General features: G+C 33.3%; 1 protein-coding gene across 2 annotated transcripts in view; it reads right to left on the bottom strand.

Moving 5' to 3' along the window:
* The window catches only part of LOC132719180 (probable C-mannosyltransferase DPY19L3), a 64,512-nt gene that overhangs the window by 16,273 nt on the left and 36,329 nt on the right, over positions 1–11,910 (bottom strand). For both annotated transcript variants that reach the window (XM_060702929.1, XM_060702928.1), the window contains 3 exons: positions 9,532–9,677; positions 7,000–7,123; positions 100–234 (listed from right to left, as the gene is read on the bottom strand). In XM_060702929.1, the coding sequence (XP_060558912.1) occupies positions 100–234; positions 7,000–7,123; positions 9,532–9,677 (405 nt within the window). The remainder of the gene's footprint in view (positions 1–99; positions 235–6,999; positions 7,124–9,531; positions 9,678–11,910) is intronic.

The raw sequence follows: 11,910 nt of genomic DNA, 5'->3' as shown, positions 1-11,910 counted from the left end.
TACAAACATTAGCCACAGTTTAATATTCAACTTTATGTGTTTGCAAGTTTATCATACTTAAGCCTATACCTAATGTGGTGGCACTATATAAATATTTACCTTATGTGCTGGCACCATATCTAGAATCCAGACACCAAACAAAGCCAGTGCTTGTAACAACAATATAAACTGGTTAAACTGCCAGAATAGACTGAACAAAAATGTGCTTGCCATTATCAGTCCAATGGTAAATTTCTGAAATAGAAAAAAGTAAAAAAACATGCCATCAGTATAATTTTTATTGAAACCAAAAATGAACAGCCTTTGTTATCAGAAGAAAGCTTAAGGCCTGGAAGACAAATAATGCTAAAGCCTATGTTAAGGGGCTTTGACAGATGCTGCATTTTCCATTACAAATCTAGCCCTTACCACACTTGATATCTTAAATTGACTTGTCTTTCAATCTGGACAAAACCATTCATTATTTTTTAGGTGAAATCAAAAAATATATACAAACTTAATAGCGAACAGTTCAGACAACGATCAGACAGAACGAATAAACAGGCTGATCTTCGTCTGTATTGGTCCTACGGGTTCCATCAATTGCTGTCAGCAGACTACAGTCTAATCAAAATGAGTCTGTCATGTCACATATTAATTTTGTTTTCACTACTCTCAAAGGATCTCCCTTTTTAACAGACTTTTGAAACTGATTGTTTAAAGTTTCATTTTGCTCCACAGTCAATCGTATGTTTTTTGTTGTTGTTGTTTTTTTTGGTTGGGTTTTAAAGGTTGCACCAATCCAGTATAGTATATGGCAACTTTCCTGCTTTACTGATGAAGGGAGACCTCAGGTACCCCTCTGTACATTGTTTCAGGCACAAACGGACACTTTAATAGAACCACCGATGTTTTGTAAGCTAATTGGATAGCTTAATCACATGTAGAATCTGAAGATGCTGGCACAACTCTATTCTGCAGTGGTGAGAGGCAAGTGGTTTGAAGTCAACAACCTTAACCACTCAGCAACGGAGAGCCCATCAATCATATGCAAATGTATCTAAAACAATTAACAATGATGTACTTAAGCAACATATTTTAATAAACTTTTCAAGATTTCTTTAAAAAAACAGAGAAAGCAAATATGATGTCAAAGTCTTTCCTTTTTTTACAAGCCCTGAGCACAAAAGCTCATATGGAATTTTATTAATTTTCTATTTTTATTCGATGATTTTTGAAAGTCACTGACTTGATGTTCCTAGGCTTTGAGTTAGGAATGGTTCTTGTTAATTTAATAAAAAACAATTAAAATTTTTCTGATTTTTTTCTTCTCTATTTCTTGCTAATCCAATGAATTTAAATGCTGTCTGTTAATTTAATAAATCTTCATTACTTTAAAGAATTCCAATTAAAAGTTAGAATTGTACTTGTTAATCAAAGGGAATTCTATTTAAAAATGGTGAAATCAGCAGGATTTTAGGGCGACTGCACAGAAATGCAATACTGGCAGCATACTCCAGTAAAGTTATTACTGTCGCAGACAATTAAAGCCGCATTACCGCTAATCCCTAATACTGCAGACTTTCTTTGTCATTCTGACTTTATAATCACAAAGAAAAAAGCTAATTTAGAATCAGACTGTACCAGACAAAGCCAATGCTTAAGACGATCAAAGTCCTTCATGTTAATTTGCTTCGTAATTATTGCTGGGAATGTCATCATATTCCAGAGTCATTTAGCAACTTTATAATAGCAGTAAGTAAAAATAAATTCTGTTTGTCTAATAATTATACACTTGCATTTTAAGAGGTTCAACCTCACTATATCAAGCCTGTTAATGCCCACTTTTTCAAGGAGTAACCTCTCTAAAACACCTTTTTCACGGAGTAATCTCTCTAAAACTCCACTTTTTCAAGGAGTAACCTCTCTAAAACACCTTTTTTCAAGGAACAATCTCTCTAAAATCCCTCTTTTTTAAGGAGTCATCTCTCTGAATCCCCACTTTTTCAAGGAATAACCTCTCTAAAGCACCTTTTTTCAAGGAGCAATCTCTCTAAAATCCCTCTTTTTCAAAATAAAGCTCTCTAGTTGTTCAAAACCATATTTTTTCATGCAGAAATTAAGCTCTAAATCTCCTTAAATACATCTTTTTCAAGAACAAAGATGTGTAAAATCGTCTTGAAATACTTCTTTAAAAAAAAAGAAAGCTAAGTAACTGTTTTAAAACCCCTTAAGTAACTGTTTTAAAACCCCTCTTTTTTAAAGCAAGGCCCCAACCAGTTTAAAATCCCTCTTTTTCAAAATGCAAACTTTTGAACTGTTCAAACCCCCTCTTTTTCAGATAAAAAGATGAAAAAGAGGAGAGTGTAGGATGGTGTAAACATGACAGGAAATAAATTGTTTTTAATTCATAACCTGCTGGAACCAAAAGTGATTTGCCATCGCCACTAGTATAGAGCCAGGCTTACATACATATAGTGTGACCAGACTCTCTACTGCTGGATGACCAATATTAAATTTCTAAAATTTATAATGGACGTCTCGAAACTGGAAATTGGACAAGACTATTTACGACAAGACTATGGCATGTTTTTACGAAATTCAGCAGGTTAAATGTTTGTTTATCATATCAATTTAACATTTACAAAATAAGGCGTGATAGACAGATTTTAAAACCTTTGGGGGTATCTAAGCAACAGTCTAATTTTATCACAATAAAAAAAAATAATATAATTTTATGTCTGTCTCGGTACAAAAATGAAAATATTTACGTCTAAAAGCTGCTTCTAATTTAAAAGTGAACCAAAAATAGATGTCATTATTATTTCTTTGTCTTCTTAATTTCTCATAGACAACATATGAACTGTCTCTTGACGTAAATATGTACTGTTTTTCCTTATGTTAATTCTGTTATTTTCTTTAATCTTTTCATACTTGTTTCAGAACGTCGATTTAAGTCGCATAGATTTTTAAATCTTATTTCAGAGATCAGGATGGTATTATATATTTTTCACTTTGATGGAATTAATGCCTCATGTTTAGAACATCTATAAATAGAGTTAAAATAGGCAGTCCTATGGTTTTAATCTCCTGCATTCGTTCAATAACCTGCCATATTCTCCCTTAATAATGCTGTATATAAGAATTGATAATGATTTGCCACAATGAGGATTCGCCTTATAAGGATTTGCTACACTTTAGTGACACTTTGCCCCACTTTAAAATAAATGTGGATGTGGATGTTAACACTCGTTTGTTAAAATCACCACCTTTGACAAAAAGTCTAAGTAGCAAATTCATTAATTTGACCTTCAAAGTCAAGGTCATTAATGAATGAAACCATAATCAATTTGGTCTACTTGAAGGCCTTTGCCAGAGAGTTGTGAAGACAATCAATTCAAAAATAACAAAGTTATTGTCAATTTTAGCAAAAATCAAGCAAAATTCAAACATTTGACCTTGCAAGACAAGGTCATTTATGAGTCAAGGTCAAGTTTAGTTTGGTCTACTTGGAGGTCTTGTCCAAAGGGTTGTTGTGTCTAAGTATTAAGATAATCCATAAGGAAATACAAATTATGGTTAAATTTTCTTGACGGCAACGACAACCTAACTGTAGCAATAGCTCGTAATTTTTCTTTGAAAGTCAAGCCAAATAGAAGAATAACTTCAAACAAGAGCTGTCAGCAACGCTCGACTATTCTTAGTGCTTGATAGTAAAAAAAATGCTTGATACAGTTACCTCCTCCTGTTTACAGGTTGGGGTCATGATGGTGAACAAGTGTGCAAAGTTTCAAAGACATATGTCAATGGACTTTGAAAATATTTGAACTATTACAAAAACTTTAACATAAATTTTAAGTCAAAAAAGGGGCATAATTCTGTCAAAATGCTTGATAGAGTTACCTCCTCCTGTTTACAGGTTGGGGTCATGATGTTGAACAAGTGTGCAAAGTTTCAAAGCCATATGTCAATGGACTTTGAAAATATTTGAACTATTACAAAAACTTTAACGTAAATTCTAAGTCGAAAAAGGGGCATAATTCTGTCAAAATGCTTGATAGAGTTACCTCCTCCTGTTTACAGGTTGGAGTCATGATGTTGAACAAGTGTGCAAAGTTTCAAAGCCATATGTCAATGGACTTTGAAAATATTTGAACTATTACAAAAACTTTAACGTAAATTCTAAGTCGAAAAAGGGGCATAATTCTGTCAAAATGCTTGATAGAGTTACCTCCTCCTGTCTACAGGTTGGGGTCATGATGGTGAACAAGTGTGCAAAGTTTCAAAGCCATATGTCTATGGACTTTGAAAATATTTGAACTATTACAAAAACTTTAACGTAAATTCTAAGTCGAACAAGAGCTGTCAGTAGGACAGCAATGCTCGACTATTCTTAGTGCTTGATAGTAAAAAAAATGCTTGATACAGTTACCTCCTCCTGTTTACAGGTTGGGGTCATGATGGTGAACAAGTGTGCAAAGTTTCAAAGCCATATGTCAATGGACTTTGAAAATATTTGAACTATTACAAAAACTTTAACGTAAATTCTAAGTCGAAAAAGGGGCTTAATTCTGTCAAAATGCTTGATAGAGTTACCTCCTTCTGTTTACAGATTGGGGTCATGATGTTGAACAAGTGTGCAAAGTTTCAAAGCCATATGTCAATGGACTTTGAAAATATTTGAACTATTACAAAAACTTTAACATAAATTCTAAGTCAAAAAAGGGGCATAATTCTGTCAAAATGCTTGATAGAGTTACCTCCTCCTCTCTACAGGTTGGGGTCATGATGGTGAACAAGTGTGCAAAGTTTCAAAGCCGTATGTCAATGGACTTTGAAAATATTTGAACTATTACAAAAACTTTAACATAAATTCTAAGTCGAAAAAGGGGCATAATTCTGTCAAAATGCTTGATAGAGTTACCTCCTCCTCCTGTCTACAGGTTGGGGTCATGATGGTGAACAAGTGTGCAAAGTTTCAAAGCCATATGTCAATGGACTTTGAAAATATTTGAACTATTACAAAAACTTTAACATAAGTGGTTACGCCGACACCGACGCTCGGGTGACTGCAATAGCTCTACTTATTCTTATCGAATAGTCGAGCTAAAAAGGGGCATAATTCTGTCAAAATGCTTGATACAGTTACCTCCTCCTGTCTACAGGTTGGGGTCATGATGGTGAACAAGTGTGCAAAGTTTCAAAGCCATATGTCAATGGACTTTAAAAATATTTGAACTATTACAAAAACTTTAACATAAGTGGTTACGCCGACGCCGACGCCCAGGTGACTGCAATAGCTCTACTTATCCTTATCGAATAGTCGAGCTAAAAATAGCTTTCAGAGTTATTCCCCTTGTAAATAACTGCAAATTGTCAAGATAAGCAAGAACTCCATGTTGGAAGCTTGACAAGTCCAGTTTATGGTTAAGGACTCCTTATATCAAAGTCAAAAGAAAAACAACTTTATTTTTTCATTGGCTTTTCAGTCATATCCACACTGTTAAGGTCATGTGACTACTTTTGAGCATTACTGGTATAGTTAGACCTCAGCTGCCCCCTCACCTATAAATTAAGCACTCACAAAATTAACCTTCAGCCGTCTAGTTAGCTTAAGAGGTAGAGCGTTGGACTGTGAATCGGGTGCCCGGGTTTGATTCCCAGACGACGCAGGTCACTTTTGTTGTAATTGATCATGAAATTCTTTCTATGGTCATTTGCACTGTACCTCTGCTCTTGCATGAACAGAAGTTTCAGTTCCATGCGAAAGTGAAGGCAACTAGTACCGGTAAACTGCTTGACAGTCTGCTCAGGAACGATGCGGTGGTTGAACTGTGCTCTGGTGAATTCAATGTGGCTTACTGTCGTGATCCAGAGTGAAAACTACCATACCACCACCAACTTAACCTTTAGCATGATTCAATTGATTGTACATGTGACCAGTGCAGACGAAAATAAGGCAACACATCCATGCCGTCTGCAATATTCACTACTCAGTAATTACATACGTTTAAATTTTCCCTAAAAAATATGAATGGTTTGGCCAAGACTGAAAGATGGGTAAGTCCGTTTAAGATATTTAGAGTGGTATGGATTCATGGCATAATATATACATGTATAAATCATTATTTCAAATTTAACTGAATCATTTATGATACTCTTCTTTTAAGAAGATTTTAATTCACTGAAAATTTGAACTTCAAAGACACAAAACTAAAAACCAAGCTAACTGAACACCACTTTCTCTGCTGAGCAACGTTTTTTGAGTCAATAGTAATCTTCTTTCAGTAATTACAAAGGTCTCAGAATTTACTGCACATTTTCTTCCAATACATGTAATTTTCTCTCATACAAAATAATTCTCCAGTTAAATGAAACTCTGGATACTTTTCTAATAACCACTTTGAAGATGAAATTTGACTCCATCTAAAGAGCCTTTACTTTTCCCCTGTCCTAAAATGAAATTCCCAATCCATCAGTTGAAGAGAAGAGAAGTCATTACATTTATCAAATCAATGACTAATTTAATCCTTCATTTTACTTCAATATAATTATGGAATACAAACATTTCATTTTTGTCTAGTCTCCGAATTTCTCCATAACCTGTCTTTAAACAAGAGCTGTCTGAGGAGTGCAGCGCGCTCCACTTTTTTCTAAGCTGGATGATAATGACCAATTTTATGTTTTGCCATTTCAGGTACCAGTGACCTTGACCTTTGACCTATTGACCTTGGTGTGACAGGTAGAACTTGTCATAATATATCGACTTGTTATAGTGTTCATTGTAAGTATTAAAGTAAAAACATAACCAAGAGCGCCACTTTTTTCTTTAAGAAGTATAGCTTAAAAATGAGGGTTCACCAATCCCCCCACCCCCACAGGGACCATACTCCCCATATAATAAGCATTGGATACTAATTTAGCAACCTGCTTTCATCTCATAACAACACAAAAATAAAATCTTCATAAAAAATATTTTAACCAAACAAAATGTGTTTTCATTTATTTTTTTAACCTTACCTCTACATTTCTCTGTATATTTGGTTTGAAATAATAAGATATAGCTGCGATCTGTAACCATAGAAACGGCAGAGAAAAACTCTCCCTAAGTGGAATAACATATTCAACTCTTGTTGTATCCAACCTGTAAACAAAACATAAATTTTATCACTTTAAACCAGGTTGTTGACATCGTGACATTTTATGATATTAAATCTGGGAATATTGTCACTATAAACAATGGCATAATGGTTATATTGTACTGAAAAACTTGCATTGTCAAGTGATAAATTTCTGAGTTTTTTTTGCTTTCACATCAAGTGAATGGGAGATGTCATTTCAAAAGTTGTTTTGTTAAATAGTGTCTTTTTTCTGTTACATTTTCTGGAAAATATCATAGCATGTGATAGCAAGAATCAAACGTGAGTTGTCATTTTAAATAGACTTACATGTACATTTTTTTTTTTGGTTGGGCTTAATGTGGCAGCAACACAGTAAAGGTCATATGGTGACTTTCCAGCTTTACTGGTGGCATTATTTCAGACACAAACGGGCACCTGAGTAGAACCACAGACATTGTAAATTAGATGGATACCTGTTCAAGACAGGTCATAAAGTTTGTCACACACTTGTTTAGCTGTTAACTAGCTAGAACTAGTATTTAGCCCCTGCTGCCAGTAAAGAGTCCAGCCATGCAGGCTGACCAGGCTCTATACTCATGGTAGTTCAAGTTTTGTATTTGGATGTTAAAATCCCTCAAATTATGAATGGACTGTTCTAAATCATAAGCTGGGTAAGTTCATTCTGCTGGTTATGGGTTAATAATGTATTCCTAAACTTGTTAAATATACATGTATATAGGATCCAACACGAGTTGCCATTTGATATAGACTTATATTAAATTAGTCTACAAAAGTATTACAGTAAAAACCCCCTTTACGACCACCCCGTTTTAGAGACCAACCCGCTAATACGAACGATTTTTCAAAGACCCAATTTTTTTATTCTTTATTTTAATGGTCGCTAACCCCGATTTTGAGACCACCCCGTTATTCCGTAATACGACCAGTAAATTCAGTCCCATTTCGTAAATTCTGTACATTCTGAAACCCATAAATACGACTGCGGGTACTTTCTCACCTTGATATTGACATGCATGTATATTGCTGAAATCTTTTTGACACGTAGTGTAAACAACAGTTGTCCTAGTTTTACGACATTTAACGACATCCAATTTACGGCAGAGGTCAAGGTTACTTTGTATCAAACCCGGAAATTATCAATAATATTGTCGATAATTTCTTAATTTTTCACTCCTTTAATGTCATAACTGGAGGATTAAAACAACAAAATATTGAACAGAAAACTTTCAATAAGTTTTTTTAGAGGTGTTGCTGCTATCATTATCTCTTTCGTTCCATAATTTTAAACAAACATAAACATGATACGATTAGGTTTTTGAAGTTTTTATCGGCGATGAAAACTGTGAAGATAATTAAAGGTTAATTGGTCGATGTGCTTTGCAGTAAAATGGTGATTTAATTGAGTAAGTCATGTCATTCTTTTAACAAGAATGTAAAAATATGTTTGTGTTTAAAGACATTCATGATACATTTTGTACCTCTAAAGCAGTTTAATTAAAATTTATATGTTAAAAAGTAAAAGAAAATAAATAAAAATAAAAAAATAATAGTGAATGTTTAATATCTTCTCATTTGAAAAAGGTTAGCCCAGAATTAAACATGTGTACAGGACATGGTATCCCTTAATATATTGCCTGGTTTTCTGTTTGACCAAACTCATTAATGAGACCACCCGCTATTAAGACCAGATCTGTAAAGTCCCTTCATTGGTCTCATTAGCGGGTTTTTACTGTATATAGAAAGCCCTGTGGTGAGAAATTATAATATTTCTGAATGAGTTTAACATAAGCCTATATAAAATTTCAACTCAAATAATATACTAAATATCTTCTTGAAACAACCTTTATCAAAATGAAGTTTGTTAAATGAAACTTTTTACAGGATTTTACACAACTTGCCATTTAAAGTGTAAAAAGCTATATATCTGCTGCAAAAATTATTGTTTGAATTTTCAAAAAGAATACAATGTACTTTCAAAGTGATTGTATGAAAGAAATATGGTAATAAATTGTCTTTAAAGTGAATGGCACATGCACGAAATCATTACTAAATGGATAAAACCCTACTTACAATAGCAGAACTGGAACATTTTTTTTCTGTTTTACGTAAAATATTCATGTGTGTTAAATAACAGAGACATTCTATGCTACAGCTCTTTCAAAAATTGACCATATAAGATAGTGAAATGATATCAATAATTTCACTGTAGATAAATTTTTTGAAAATATTTCGAAAGATAAAGCTATATTCCCTTTAACTAAAAGCGGCCAACATTATTCTTTCGTTGTATTATTGACCTTAAATTTGCAAAAAATATAGAATGCGCAGCTGTACAGACTGCCTGGCCTCGTATACTGGTGACATTATAGATGAGTCATTACCTCAGATTGGGCTCGAACATTTAAGTTACCTGTTAAAGATGTAGAAACAACCAGCCAGGGCACCAGCAAGCCAGGAACCACTCAACATCCAGGCTGTTACAAACAGCGAGCATACCAGCATTCCATGTAGGGCAAACACCGAATTAATGTAGAAAAACACTGGCTCGAGAAAATTCTGAAAAATAACAATAAGTACAATTTAGATAAACATTTAATGTAAAATTTGTAAAATTACCAATTTTACCATTCTTACGTTTATGTTAGCTACCCAAGGTGGGTGATTATGTCACTTTTACTTTATATGTAACCACGCAACATGACTTATGACAGTGTTAATATTTAAACTGATTTTAAAGGTACTTGCTCCTTAGTTCCATATAATAATCTGTTTATGATATGATGATCATATTTCAGGAAAAATAAATTCTGATTCTAGCAATACATAACCCTCCAATATCGCTATTGTAATTTTCAAGTTTTATTTGCATCAATTTTTCAATGGAGTAATTTTTTTTTATTGAAAATGTGTGGCAACATTGTCATTAAATATAATTATTTAGCATTGTAATATTAGTGAAAGCATGCTGGGAACACAACAAGAGCTTGTAACTTAGGAAAGCTATGTACCATTGGCATTAGCAAATATTTTGCCTGGAATATCAAACCATTATAATTATTTTATATTCAAATAGTGACAGATTTAACTAAAAATATACAAAATAACTTTAAGGTCATGGGTGTTGCTATTAATAGTGACACAATCTTACCATAATCAAATGTTTAGAAGACATTTAGAAGCACAACCAAGGTCAATTTACCTGAATGCAATTTCCTTATACAGAGAATTTTAGCCTTCACAGTAAATTTTGAAGCCAACAGTAGATAATATTTGGTGCCAAATTCTACCCTAATGTACATCACATTAATTTAATGACATTCACAAATAAATTTTAGGAAGGAATCCTATCAATGTTTACATCTCAAGTATGACACATTTAGAAATCAAAATTGGAGGATTATGTCACACCAACACAGTACAGGTCACATGGCGACTTTCCAGATATACTTCTAGAAAAAGGCCTCGGATGCCCTTCTGTGCATTATTTCAGGCAGAAATTGGCAAATAAACAGTCCTAATGATGGTGTTACATCCAGTTTCATCTGGTTATCTGGTTAACTGTTATCTGGTTAACTATCACAGAATATTTTAAAAAATAGTCAAAGAACAAATATAGGAATTTCAAAAATGTTTTATTTTCTACAACGTTCAGACTATTTTACTTTTAATTCTAAGTCAAAAGACATTTTGTTTAGAAGGAACTAAAGAGATAGCACAAGATGTTTTTTTAAAAGCATATTGATTTATATAATCACTGTTGTTCGAAATATCTTGATAATAATGCAATTATTTCACATTTTCCACCGCAAATAAAGAGTCGTCTGCGACCTTTCCAAAACCCAAAGAACCAATTTTAAATATCCTACAATAAATCATTAGTTCCCATCTGCTGGAATTAATTTCCGTTGCAAAAAATGTCTGTTAACATCAGGAAAGTAGTGTGGAAATTTCTAAGAGATATTTTGTATGACAATATAATACAGCATCAAGGGGATATCTTAAATGTCATCCAAGATATTATTGATTAGTTTCTATTCTCCACAGATTTCCCCGAGATCTGCAATTATCAACACGTTTTTTTCTTCTTCTGCAATCTATGTTTGTAAAGGAATTTCTGAAAAATATCTCGTCGAAACTAATTATTTACCTGCCTTTTTTCTTTAAATTACGAGGTACTGGTAGTCAGACTTTAGTTAACATTGGCGATATAAATGGTAAATCGTTAAAAGTAAGAACTGGTGCATTTTCTATAAATTTTATGAATTACAAAAACTGTGCCATTGCATTGTGGTTATTTCTCAAAAAAAAAAAAAAAAAGCGTCAGTCTACATAAAAGTTATAAATAAACAGAATAAAAAGATACCAGTGTTATTGTAATTTGTGTTTAAATTTAAGAAATAATATATCCCAAACTGTGATTTTATTGCTCAATAACATCACTGTTTGGAGTTCGGATGCGGGGAATTATATCACGAGGGCGTAGCCCGAGTGATATAATGATGCGTATCCGAACGACAAACAGTGATGTTATCAAGCAATAAAATCATCGATTTGGATATATTATTTCGATTCTAACACGACATCAACAAATAAATGCTGCCGTACATGATAATTAGCTAAATTACGTCTGATTTGTTTCCGTACTTATTGTCAGCACGTCACATTTTTACTGGTTACGTCACGTGTATAATGATTACGTCACATGTCTAAATATAGTCAAACAGTGATTTTATTGCATAATAACACACTTTCGGTTCTTCTATGTTCAATAGGGAAAAATGCGGGTCGT

The sequence above is a fragment of the Ruditapes philippinarum genome, unplaced genomic scaffold (assembly GCF_026571515.1).
Source record: "Ruditapes philippinarum isolate M1 unplaced genomic scaffold, ASM2657151v2 ctg1158_1_1_1_1, whole genome shotgun sequence".
Lineage (NCBI taxonomy): Eukaryota > Metazoa > Mollusca > Bivalvia > Venerida > Veneridae > Ruditapes > Ruditapes philippinarum.
The sequence above is the reverse complement of the archived record's forward strand: the minus strand, read 5'-3'. Positions and strand labels throughout refer to the sequence as shown.